We start from the raw sequence: 13,817 nt of genomic DNA, 5'->3' as shown, positions 1-13,817 counted from the left end.
ATCTTTTTCCTTGTATACCTTTGTAACCAGTTTGTCTTTGGAAAAGTTTATGTGGAAAATGATTTAAGCTTCCTAGTGTAAGTTCTGTGAATATTTAATCTTTCCCTAAGGATTCTGGATAATTCTTCCCTAAATTCCTCTTTAGCCCTCATCTTTCTTTTCCCCTCACCTTTTCAAAAGGTAGAAAGGTAGGAGAATTTTCCCTGATCTTAGAGATAAATTTATTCCAGGGCCATCATAGATGCTAACTCAGGCATCTATGTGCAGCCTTTATCTGATTTTTTTTTATTACTCATACAAACATTTAGTAATCACCATCTATTTATTTAATCCTTGGTTGTAAAAAGAGAGCCATAGAATCAAAATCACATGAAGTATTAGTACCACTTTATAAAGCCTTAGTAAAACCACACCTGGAATACTGCTCCAGTTTTGGCCACCACATTACAAAAAAGAAATTGAGACTTTGGAAAAAGTGCAAAGAGCAACTAAGATGATTAAGTGCCTGGAGACAAAAACATATGAAGAACGGTGGCAGGAATAGGGTATGGCTAATCTAGAGAAAAGAAGGATTAGGGAGGGACATGATAGCAATATTCCAGTATTTGAGAGGCTGCCCCGAAGAAGAGAGGAGTCAACTTATTTTCTAAAACACCAGAAGGCAGTACAAGAAACAATGGATGGAAACTAATCAAGGAGAGAAGCAACCTGGAATTAAGGAGAAACTTCCTAATAGTGAGAACAATTAACCAAAGGAACAAATTGCCTTCAGAAGTTATAGGCACTCCATCACTGGAGGTTTCTAAGAAGATATTGGATAACTATTTGTCTGACATGGTATAGGGTCTCCTACTTGAGCAGGGGTTGGATTAGAAGACCTCCAAGGTCCCTTCGAGTTCTATTCTAAATTGTATTATGGCCTATATTTAAACAGTCAAGAAAAGGCTAACAGGGGCATAGAATCAAAATCACGTGAAGTATTAGTACCGTTTTATAAAACTTTAGTAAGACCACACCTGGAATACTGGATCCAGTTTTGGTCATCCCATTACAAAAAAGAGATAGCCCTTTTAGGCATATATCAACCATGGGAAGTTAGGCTGAAAATTGCAATAAATAGAAATGCCTTTTCTGCCCTGGGATTGAAATGCCAGATGTTCAAAAGGTTCCCCCAATTATTTTTCCATGCTTTCTGTACCAAATTAGGAATAAGTCATGTGCTGTGCACGAAAACCTGCTGTTAAAAAAAAAGAGGTGGTAATTGGTTGGAAAGAAGAGAAAATAGAATCAGAAATGGATGAAATATATAGAATAAATTCTCTATTCGCCTGGAGAAAACTACTGAGAGATGTTTAAGTTCACTTTGTAAGAAGTAAAACAACAATTAGAGATAAATGGGAGATTTTCCCATCTCATAATGTACATTGAGCGATGACTAAAAACATGTAATCATTTCTTGTGGTCCCTGAAAATCAATGACGATGTTCAACTTTTCACCTTTTATGAATCATGGAAGTTGACTTGATTTCTGCACATTGCAGAAGATTGGAGTTGATGGTCCATGTAGTCCCAGTTATACAATTCTTTCTGGCCTTGGCAACATAAGCCACCCAGAGTTGTTAGATATGAGATGGACAGTAGATAAATTTCATAAGGAAATAAGTAAATAAACATTCCTGTAGACAAAAAACTATCTAGGTTCATTTACGGTTTTGCAAATTCTATTATTCTTAGAATAGAATAACAGAGTTGGAAGGTACCTTGGAGGTCTTCTAGTCCAACCCCCTGCTTAGACAGGAAACCCTACACCACTTCAGACAAATGGTTATCCAATCTCTTCTTAAAAGCTTCCAGTGTTCACAACTTCTGAAGGCAAGTTGTTCCACTGATTAATTGTTCTCATCGTCAGGAAATTTCTCCTTAGTTCTAGGTTGCTACTTTCCTTGATTAGTTTTCACCCATTGCTTTTTGTCCTGCCCTCGGGTGCTTTGGAGAATAGCTTGACTCCCTCTTCTTTGGGGCAGCCCCTGAGATATTGGAAGACTGCTATCATGTCTCCCCTAGTCCTTCTTTTCATCAAACTAGACATACCCAGTTCCTGCAACCGTTCCTCATATGTTTTAGCCTCCAGCCCCCTAATCCTCTTTATTGCTCATCTCTGCACTCTTTCTAGAGTCTCCACATCTTTTTTACATCATGGCGACCAAAACTGGATGCAGTTTTCCAAGTGTGGTCTTGCAATGATAGAGGGTAGGGGCTACATCTAAATGTATTTAAATAGAGCTCCTTTCTAATCAACACTTCCGGTGATGGATTGTTCTGCAGCAATCGAAAGACTGAACTGACCGAGTGGCAATTTCTCTCCAAAGTTAATGCTGATGTTTGCTCATTAGTAACCATTGTTTTCCATTCTGAATTGTAAACAGCCATTTCTCCTGACTTATTACTCTCCCTTTCTCAATGCTGCTTAGCATATATAATATTTCTCCCCAATATTTCTGAAAGATCTTTTGAATTTGGACAACAATAGCTGCGAAATCTCCCGGGAGCCTCAAGGCAATAGGCATATTTATACACACAATTATAGTTTTCAATTAGTTCCATTTTTTAAAAAAAAACAGGAACTGGGAATGGGAAGGAAAATCTCCCTGATTTCCCTTGGCAAATATTAGTGAAAAGATGTCACTAGATAATTAAGAATTCTTCTTCGAGCAGATGAAGTGACAATGGCAAAGACAAGATTTATGGTTCAAGAGTTTCTTAGTTTCTTCTTAATGCTAATTTCAGCAGTTATCGCAGGAAATATTAAACAATAAGCATTCCATAGTAATAAATTGGTGGCGGAGCCCAAGAGGGCATAAAATATTCATGATTTAAACATCATTTTGAAAATAGGCTCTAATCTCTGAGGCTGTTTTCGATCTTTCACTGCCTTGTTTAGATATACAAATTAGTTATGTTTTAATTGAAGCCATGCCACCCAGTTCAAAAGTCCTTGCATTTTCTTTTTCACTGCAGGAATGATTATTTATTTATTTAGCGTACGATAAGAACATGACAGATGAGAAGTAAACATATATACTCAGTCTACATAATTATAAGTAAAAACTTCTATGGGGGTACAGCAGGGGGTCTCACATCTGGATGTCCACTTCAGCTATCCAGCAATCACTTCTGGTGTTGCTTCGCGCATATCTTCTAAGGAACCAGAGAATGCACATTGTGAGCAATCTTGCACACTATAGCAATAGCCCTTAGACTTATATACTGCTTCATACTGCTCTAAAGCACTCACTTTACAGAGTCACCATATTGCCCCCAACAATCTGGGTCCTCATTTTACTGACCTTGGAAGGATGGAAGGCTGAGTCAACCTTGAGCAGGTCAGGATTGAACTGCTGGCTGTGGGCAGAGTTTAGCCTGCAATACTGCATTCTAACCACTGCACCACCAGGAAGAAGAATGAGAAAGGGAATAAGAGAGGAAGGAAGGAAGGAAGGAAGGAAGGAAGGAAGGAAGGAAGGAAGGAAGGAAGGAAGGAAGGAAGGTTTACAGAGTCAGCATATTGCCCCCAACAATCTGGGTCCTCATTTTACTGACCATGGAAGGCTGAGTCAACCTTGAGCCAGTGAGGATCGAACTCGTGGCAGTGGGCAGTGAGTTAGCCTGCAATACTGTACTCTGACCACTGCGCCACTGTATTTAAGAGTTTGCATATTAGCGCCCCACGATTGCAACAAGGGGAATCTTTCTGTCCCCACTGATACGGGGCAACGGCACTTCTTCTTGGGATGGAATAAGTATGAATAAAATTGAATGAAAACAGTGTTAGATAAGGGAGAAGTGAAAGTGATAAGACTCTGGGAAGGAATTGACCACATAAAAGCATTCTGCCAAACCACATATCTATCACTTTGTCCATAGTTTTCAAGTTTATCTCTTTTGTTGTTAGTTGTAAAGTTGTGTCTGACCCATTGTGACCCCATGGACAATGTTCCTCCAGGCCTTCCTGTCCTCTACCATCTCCTGGAGTCCATTTAAGCTCACGCCGACTGCTTCAGTGACTCCATCCAGCCACCTCATTCTCTGTCATCCCTTTCTTCTTTTGCCCTCAGTCGATCCCAGCATTAGGCTCTTCTCCAGGGAGTCCTTCCTTCTCATTAGGTGGCCAAAGTATTTGAGTTTCCTCTTCAGGATCTGGCCTTCTAAAGAGCAGTCAGGGTTGATCTCCTCTAGGACCAACCGGTTGGATCACCTTGCAGTCCAAGGAACTCGCAGGAGTCTTCTCCAGCACCAGAGTTCAACGGCCTCAATTCTTTGGTGCTCAGCCTTCCTTATGGTCCAAATTTCACAGCCATCCATTGCAACTGGGAAAACCATCACCTTGACTGTACGCTCTTTTGTTGGCAGGGTGATGTTTCTGCTTTTTAGTATGCTGTCTAACTTTGCCATAGCTTTCCTCCCCAGGAGCAAGCGTCTTTTAATTTCTTGGCTGCAGTCCCTATGTGCGGTGATCTTGGAAGTTTACCCCTAAGCTGGGGAAAATGCTGTTAAATCTCAAATGAATATTGGATGATTCCTTGATCATAATTATTTGGTTTCTTTCACAGTTTGGCTTTGGTGTTACCATCCTACAGCTTTTACTATATTAAAGCCAAGATTAATGAAACCTTAACTCAGGCAAAGTGTAAGTAACTCTGAACTTTCCCGTGTTCTGACTGCTACGGCCCAGCGAGAATGATTCTGCCTTTGTTGTTGTTTTTTAACACAGCATTTTGAAAGCTTGTGAAATTCACTAATGTTCTCGTAATGTACCCCCAAATGCTACAGCAATGATTCCAAGCCTTTGTGTAGATTTCCAAGCAACAAAAAATATTTCACCCAAGTAGAATACCTTCTGTTACGCTACGGGCAGTGGTGGGATTCAAATAATTTAACAACCGGTTCTCTGCTCTAATGACCAACTGGGTAGGTGTGGCTCAGTGGTCATGTGACTGTGTGGGTGTGGCTAACTCAACGTTACTCACGTTGATGGGCGCTTCACCTTAGCTGTTACAATGTAACAAGGGTTAACCAGAGAGGCAGTTTCTGTAAGCAGGGCAATAAAGATTAGGCTAGAAACAACTCCAGAATGTTTCCTTCCTGCCTTCCTTACAGGATTAGCCCTGTAAAGTGGAAAAAAAACAAAATAAGATTTCTTCCAACAACCGGTTCTCCGAACTGCTTAGAAAGTTAACAACCGGTTCTCCCGAATAGGTGTGAACTGGCTGAATCTCACCACTGCCTACGGGCTTTAACTAAATCTTAATCTCTTGGTTTTCGTACACAGAGAATCATTGCTTTGCATATCCTCTGTTGTCTTTTGTAGGGTCTGATAGGTAAATGTTTTGAATAACTCACCAATGGGTTGTAAATTGCGTAGTTGGAAATCCAGCAAAGCTGCTTTGTAGGATGCACAGCTGCGACCTGTGAAATGGTTACTTCATTCTAGATGTTTATGGAGATTTTCTTAGACTTAAAATAACTCGATTGTCACTTTAAATGTACATTAATCGGCATATATTAAAATGTCCATGGAGATTCTCTGTCATCCAGGTCATGGTTGTCTCAAAGGTGCTTTTTCAAGAGGCAACTGGGATTTCTGGTTTTTCTGTCAGAACTGAGGAAGCTTCTTTTGATGAGAAGCGAAATGTCTTCAAATAAAAAACAGAAAGTCCAGTTGCCTCTTGAAAAAGCACCTTTGGGACATACCTTGAAATGAAATGTCATTGCATTCAGCCCCCAAAGAGTCACCACTTCCAATATACCCTACATAAACATGACTAACTAAATAAATAAAAAATTGGGCACCTACCCACATATATGATGTGACACCACCATCCAGATCATGGTTGTCCCAAAAGTGCTTTTTCAAAAGGCAAACTGGACTTGTTTTCTCCTTGAAGACGTTTCACTTCTCATCCAAGAAGCTTCTTCAGTTCTGACAGAATTGAAGAAACTTCTTGGATGAGAAGTGAAATGTCAAGTCATGGTTGTCCCAAAGGTACTTTTTCAAAAGGCAACTGGGCTTTTTTTATATATAGTTTTTCCTTGAAGACGTTTCGCTACTCATCCAAGAAGCTTCTTCGGTTCTTGGATGAGAAGGGAAATGTCTTCGAGGAAAAACAAAGTCCAGTTGCCTCTTGAAAAAGCACCTTTGGGACAACCATGACCTGGATGACAGAGAATCTCCATAGACATAAACTGGAGAAGAATACTTTAAAGGTCACTATCCTTTTAACTTAAAGACATTATTTTGCTTACATGCAAGATCAATATAACATAGAATCAATTCTTTTTTTTTTTGGCACTCAGCTTCAAACCAGATTTAGCTTCGAAAAGAAGCACTCGCTGGATTGCGCACCAAAAGAGAACAGATTCCTGTGAAAATCTGTGACGTTCAATACGCCCAATATCCTAGCTTAGCAGGCAAATGTTAGTCACTCTATTTTTGGAAGCCATCTTCAAAACTGGTTTAATCCTTTTGCCGGGTTTTATTTAACTCTTCAGAGCCTCTTTCGATGTTTGCATCATTCATATTGCCCACATTGGGTTAGAAATCTGTCAATTTCTAGGGCCTGGTGGCTTCAGCAGACTAAAAGCATTGTGATTAACACCAGCTGTCTGCAATTACTGTAAGTTCGAATCTCACCAGGCTCAAGGTCGACTCAGCCTTCCATCCTTTCTAAGGTAGGTGAAATGAGGACCCAGTTTGTGGGGGCAATAAGCTGACTTTGTATAAATATACAAAAGTATGAAGGCTATTGCTTAGCGCACTGTAAGCCGCCCTGAGTCTCCGGAGAAGGGCGGCATATAAATCAAATTTTAAAAAATATTTTAAAAAATTAATCCTTAAATTTCTATTATCTGTCTTTTTTTTAAACTAATTAATTGATTGAATTAAAGTCGATTCCCCTAAAGCAGGGGTGGGCAACTGTGGCCCTTTTACAACCTGTGGACTTCAACTCCCAGAATTCCTGAGTCAGTTTAGCTGTATCAGGAATTCTGGGAGTTGAAGTCCACAGGTTGTAAAAGGGCCACAGTTGCCCACCCCTGCCCTAAAGTATAAAATAGCAGGTCGAGGCAGATCTACAGAGATCTGTAGGCATAAAGCACGGAGCTGGGTTTGAATTATGGGAAACTAGGAATTTTGAAATTCTAATTTCTTCGCTTGTAGTGACTTACTGCTCTGAGGTTTCTCTGCAGTAGAAATTTGGGACATCTGGAAACTTTTATGCCATTCTTCAGGGGAACCTGAAAAATGTTCAGGAAAGCAACTCAAAGTTCCAAATATAAGCCCTCCATCCATGGGCCAGCTGCAATAAAAGTCAAAATGGGGGGCTATGATCACATGAATAGCACTCTTCCCCTTTTTTTATGTACGTGCACAATTCATTTCTCAACATTTTGTAAAATAAGACGATCCAATGAATGCCTTGCTAAACATTTTGAGAATGAGTTTCACCGTTACACAGTCTGTAGAAATAGCCACAGTATTTACAAGTACAGGGAGTCCTTGTCTAACAACAGTTCATTTAGTGACCTTTCAAAGTTACAACGGCACCGAAAAAAGTGACTTATGGCCGTTGCAGCATCACCATGGTCATGCGATTTACCTTTTTGATGTAACTGATTCAGATTTATGACGGTTACAGCATCCCGGGGTCATGCGATTCCCTTTTGCAACCTTCTGGCCAGCAAAGTAAAGAGAGAAGCCAGATTCACTGAACTACCACGTCACTAATTGAATCAACTGCAGTGATTCACTTAACAACTGTAGCAAGGAAAGTTCTCACTGAGCAACACAAATTGTGGGTTCAATTGTGGTCGTACGTTAAGGACTAGTTGTCTGTTGACCAGAAACATGCACCAAAATTTCGGAAATACTGTTGTTGTTTTCCTCCAGAATACAGCTGTACAAAAACTGAACCTGCGATCTCTCTCTCTCTCTCTCTCTCTCTCTCTCTCTCTCTCTCTCTCTCTCTCTGTCTCTCTGTCTCTTTCTCTGTCTTTGTCTCTCTCTCTGTCTCTGTCTCTCTCTGTCTCTCTGTCTCTCTGTCTCTCTCTCTGTCTTTGTCTCTCTGTGTGTCTCTTTCTCTGTCTTTGTCTCTCTGTGTGTCTCTTTCTCTGTCTTTGTCTCTCTCTCTGTCTCTGTCTCTCTCTGTATGTGTGTGTGTGTCTCTGTCTTTCTGTGTATCTCTGTGTATCTCTCTCTCTCTCTCTCTCTCTGTCTCTCTTTCTCTGTCTTTGTCTTTTTGTCTCTGTCTCTTTCTCTCAGTCTCTCTCTCTCTGTGTGTCTGTCTCTCTCTCTGTCTCTGTCTGTCTGTCCTTCTCTCTGAGTCTTTTTGTCTCTCTCTCTCTTTCTCTCTCTCTTTCTCTCTCTGTGTCTGTCTCTCTTTCTCTCTCTCTGCCACAATATTTTTATTCACGTTGGCTAGTTGAATAAAATATTGGCTTGTGACCCCTTTTGTTTTACCCTGTTTTTTTTTTTCCTGTTTTCTTGCCTTCTCTTTCTGATGGATAATCACAGTCCTAAAGGGCAAGTATATAACATTCTTGTTGCTAATTTCCCTCTGTGCATTATTGTTGATGTTTGTCATTTGTGTTTCATTTTTCCTCTCGGCTGTGACCCTTTGTATTGGTCCCCAAAAGGTTTTGTTTTTCTCCCCCCCAATGCCGGTTGGATATTATAAAGGCAAAAAAAGGCTAAACGTCTCTACAATGACATGACACCTCCCTTCCCTTTGCCCCATTTTTGTGTTACAGCATCTTGTCACTCTCTGATCCTTGCGTGTTCACTCCTTCGCCTTGTTGTTTTGCAAACAACCTTCATTTTATTTCCGGTCTGGAACCTTTATGCGTTTCAGCAATCCTGAAATGCAATGATGGTCTAAATCAATTGAGTTAGAGACCCCTTTTGCAAACGCTTTTTGATTTGAGTTTGGTTCTCCTATCCGTGTAAGTTTCGATTGCTATGTGTGTCTATTCAATCTGGGCATTCTTGATGGAGGTGGCAGAGAATGCGACCACGCATTCATCATCCCACAATTGCAAATGACAAAAAAAGGGCTGCTGTGATGTCACAGTGCTCATTCTGTTTCCTTTGTACAGCTGGCTTAAGGGCAGAGCTTGCATTGTGACATCACAACACACCCGTTTCTTCACCCTTTGCCCGAATCTCTGGATTCAATCGACGCCTCTGACAATCCTTCGGCTCACTTTTTAAGTTGCAACAATTTTAGGTCGTGTTTGTTTTTCCCAAGTTGCTATTTTATAATTGGATCTATTCCACATCTAATATGAAAAACGCTGATCTTAAGTTATGGTCATTAAGAAAAGAACATTGAATACGGTCGTCTTTCATCTGGATTGTCTACGAAGACTGGCCATGGCGCCTTACATAATCTACTGAATTAAATGTGGAATTCATCCAGGTGTTTTGGGGGTTAAAACATTTTCGCCCATCGATCAATGCTGTCAAAGAGGTGAATTTCGTTCATTCAATGTTTCGCTTTTCTCTTTGCAGTTATTGCCACTCTCAAGCGGGAATCCTTTGACGAATTTGGATATACGTTCTTAGCACCCAGGTTAGTCATTTATGCTGGTCGATTTTCATCTTGCCAAATATTAAATAATATCTTTTGATTGACGTAGTAACTACTTCTGGGAAAATAGGACTATTTGTTGTGGCTCCGTTACCTGAGCCTGTGTCACCGGCAGGAGAGGACTCCGAGAGTGAAGGAGAGGAGTTGGCAAGGCCTCCCTCTCCAGGACCCTCCTCTCTGGCAATGCCTTCGGTGTCAGCCGAAGGGCAAGAGATAGGGCCGGGGCCAAGCATGTCCACGCAGCCACAGATGGATAGTGATGAGGGTAATGAGTCTTGGCTGGATCCTCGGCAGCGTCGCAGAGATAAGTGCGTGCAACAGAAGAAAAGGCGTGCCAGAGATTAGGCTGAGTCACTGGACCACACCCCACAGGGTATAAAAGGGGGTGAGGTGGCCATTCAGACTCTGTGACGGACAAAACTAACTACTATCGAGTCACATTGCATCTGTGGAAACAACATTATTGGCCTTGGATTTATTTTACGAAATGGACAATTCTTGACTGTGTGTATTTTGTTTATTGAGTAAAAGTTCTTGGCAAGCAGCTACTCGGTTGCTGCCAAGCGTCTTATCGGAAGAATTGGTTGTCTGCCAGTTTATTTAACCCCCGGCTGTCTGTTTGTGTGTGTGTGTGAGACGGGGACAGAACACTATCTAATAAAGTAGAGCAAGTCAAGATTAAGTCCCTACTGAATTAAAGAATAGATTGTGAAGAAATATTGCATCCAGTTTTGGTTGCCACAATACAAAAAAGATTTTGAGGCTCTAGAACCGTGATGGCAAACCTATGGCATGCATGCCCAAAGTGGCACACAAACCCATGTCGCCCAGCACGCATGGCCTTGCCTGTTTGTCTTCTGGGTTTCTGGTGCGCATGTGTGCGCGACGATTAGCTGTCCTTCGAATGTAGCAGTGTCGAAAACTGGCATGTGCATGAATGCCAGCCAGCTGATTGTCGGGTGCCCATGCGCACCAGAACCCGGAAGTTCAGCTTTTCCGGAGTGCGATCCCTTTGTATGCATGGCAGTGCTGAAAACTGGCCTATGCATGTGCACTGGCCAGCTGATCGTCAGGTACGCATGTGCGCTAGAACCTGGAAGTTCGGCTTTTCTGGAGCGCAGCCCGATGAATGCATACGTGCAACATTTCCGCATGACCTTTTGGCACTCGGTGCCAAAAAGGTTCGCCATCACTGTTCTAGAAAGAGTGCAGAGAAGAGCAACAAAGATGATGAGGGGACTGGAGGCTAAAACATATGAAGAAGGGTTGCAGGAACTGGGTATGTCTAATCTAATGAAAAGAAGGACTAGGGTTGATATGACAGCAGAGCATTGGGATGAAAATTTCATCTTTTTCCTTTACTTTTTTTAGGGACTATTGTAGCACAGTGAAAATAACAGACAATAATACTGTATTTCTTCAGAATTTCATTGAATTTATGGATCAATATTCACCCGAAAACCCTTCATGTAAGTATGGCCTTTTCAATAGATTGCTCTCTGACAATAACGCTGAAGGTGCATCAATTTAATTAACACGCAATAATGGAATCAAACAAGTGGGAATGTTCTGAGATAGATGGACCGAGATCTTACCGATCTTGTTCCTTCGCTAGTAATTTATTAGTAGTAGATAAATCATTCTCTTCTCTTCTCTTCTCTTCTCTTCTCTTCTCTTCTCTTCTCTTCTCTTCTCTTCTCTTCTCTTCTCTTCTCTTCTCTTCTCTTCCCTTCCCTTCCCTTCCCTTCCCTTCCCTTCCCTCCCCTCCCCTCCCCTCCCCTCCCCTCCCCTCCTCTCCTCTCCTCCTCTCCCTCTCCTCCTCTCCTCTCTTTCCCCCTCCCCCTTCCTCCCCCTTCCTCTGTTCTTTCCCTTCCTCCTCCTCTCCTCTCCTCTCCTCTGCTCTGCTCTGCTCTGTTATCCTTCTTTCCTTTCTTCTTTTATTCTTTCCTTTCCTCTCCTTTTTTTTCATGGTAGGTAATGGCTTGGTGATGAGAGCTTTGTTGGATGCGGGCTTCACAAGTGACCTGGTCCAGAATTATTGGAGTAAACAGGACCCGTGAGTATTCCTTCTTTGCTTCCTCTATCCCAGGCCATGAATAGCTCTATTATTTCTGAATCCTGATGCTGCCTTCAGCTATCAGATCAGAACTTTCCATTCGAATAATTCAGTCAAAAGAAATAACACAGTAAGACGAACAATCTGCACGTTCATTGTTCTGCTTTAGAGGAACATTCTAAATGAGCTCTACAGAATCCTGGCCTGTTCTTCTCAATTGATGTTGATCTAAAAATATTTCTCTTTTCCAGGGAGGGAATCACGGCACGCTTCGTAGCTACAGATGGAGGGATCACCAGAGTATATCCCAAAAGGTAAGAGGGTCATTTCATCTTCAGTAGTGGTGAGTTTGCTAATGAGTCATGTGCTCAAACATCTGATTTGAGGCCCAGAATTGCTGCAAAAGTCCCACCGACACGGTGGGAATGAACAATTAAAATCTATACTCCCTGCATACAAGATCTTAGTTGAAATCAATTTGAGAAAGGCTTCCTCTAAAAAGTGATTGCCACTGGTTATTAATGGCAACTCACAAAGCATCCCTGGCCTGCTCTCAAGTTGCCATAGGCCAGAGGGGATGGGAAACCAGTGAAACAGCATGGCAGCCAAAGACAGATGCACATTCCATGCTTATTTCTCTCAAGGCTGTATCCCAGGGTTACCTACAGCAGCCAGAGGGGAGTGACCTCTACAACCTGCAAAATTGCTCCGTTGGCGAATGTGATTGATGACACACCCTGAGGAGGAGGGGGGGAAACAGGGTCATAATTGGAGCGTAAATTACGTAGGGTCAGAGCTGGCTTCACTTGGGAACGTGCCGACATGAAGCTCCTAATAAATAACTGGATTTCTTTTGAAGCTTGGCTCGAGGCTCATGATTTAATTTGGGCATCCGGTTGGGACCCTGACAATTTGATCTTCAAAGTAAATAAAAGACTTGTTGATCTGTAAAGTTTATAACGGTAATTCTCACAAAATCCAAAAACATGAGTTTTGAACGTACTTCCCTCTCACACACACACAATTTAAAGCATACCTCGCCCCCCAAAATATTGAATCTTATTTATGTAGCATGTTTGAGTTCCAGTGTGCTCCTTAAGACCTTTTCTGAAAATGTATCAGAAGTGGTATTTGCCGGTTCTCTGAACTACTCAAAACTTCCGCTACCGGTTCTCCGAACTGCTCAAAACTTCCGCTACCAGTTCTCCAGAACCTGTCAGAACCTGCTGGATTTCACCCCTGATCCAGGCCCATCCACAGTTGCCACTACCGGTTCGCCCGAATACCACCCGAATACCACCTCTGGGTCCAATCAATCCACTGTCCCAACTGGAGATGTTCCCCCAGTCACACCTCTCCAGGTGTAGGCTGAACGTCCTTGATTCCCAAAGAAAGGAATATTGTTATGACTATATATCTCCACCAACTCCATGCAAACCCCCCTCCCGTTTTCCCACAGCACTAAGTGTGGCAACCCTGAAGATCCCAAGAAAAAGATGGACTCCAGGGCTGACATTTGGCTCTCTGCCTTGAGTAACAACTGCCTTACTAGCATTTAAACAAACAAGCAAAAAAAATACCCAGTAAATTACAATTAAAAAATTAATATCCGTGTCTTACGTTTAGTGCAGGCGAATATTGGACAGAAAATGCGGAAACCTATGAACAGAGCTTCTACAAAAGGAGTTTAGATAATGAAAATTATATCTTCACGGCTCCATTCTTCAACCGTAAGTCACTGGGCACTCAGAATATTCAGAATTTTCTTCGGCAGTGCAGGTTCTACCGTGTTTCCTTGAAAATAAGACCCTGTCTTATATTATTTTGAACCCTGAAATAAGTGCTTGGCCTTATTGCCATGCCCTCAAAAGCCCGATTGGGCTTATTATCAGAGGATGTCTTATTTTGGGGGAAACAGGGTATTATTTTTTTTTAAAAAAAAGTTTTTAAATATAGTTCAGATCCAGTTTGTTAATGAAATATGGGATGACATCTAGGAGAATTACTGTTAGTTAACAGGTTGGACTTTGCAAAGCCAGCAAGATTCTTTTTAAATGAAATGATAAACAAAATAGCAATAGCCCTTAGACTTATATACCGCTTTACAGTGCTTTCCC

General features: G+C 41.6%; 1 protein-coding gene across 4 annotated transcripts in view; it reads left to right on the top strand.

Moving 5' to 3' along the window:
• Positions 1-13,817, top strand: part of CACNA2D1 (calcium voltage-gated channel auxiliary subunit alpha2delta 1) — a 335,884-nt gene that overhangs the window by 288,582 nt on the left and 33,485 nt on the right. For all 4 annotated transcript variants that reach the window (XM_087873415.1, XM_087873413.1, XM_087873412.1 and 1 more), the window contains 6 exons: positions 4,611-4,687; positions 9,566-9,626; positions 11,016-11,113; positions 11,619-11,700; positions 11,952-12,014; positions 13,327-13,430. In XM_087873415.1, the coding sequence (XP_087729541.1) occupies positions 4,611-4,687; positions 9,566-9,626; positions 11,016-11,113; positions 11,619-11,700; positions 11,952-12,014; positions 13,327-13,430 (485 nt within the window). The remainder of the gene's footprint in view (positions 1-4,610; positions 4,688-9,565; positions 9,627-11,015; positions 11,114-11,618; positions 11,701-11,951; positions 12,015-13,326; positions 13,431-13,817) is intronic.

Source organism: Pantherophis guttatus, chromosome 7 (assembly GCF_059756535.1).
Source record: "Pantherophis guttatus breed Tessera chromosome 7, ASM5975653v1, whole genome shotgun sequence".
In the NCBI taxonomy this organism is placed as follows: Eukaryota; Metazoa; Chordata; class Lepidosauria; order Squamata; family Colubridae; genus Pantherophis; species Pantherophis guttatus.
This window is presented reverse-complemented; position numbering and strand designations above follow the sequence as displayed.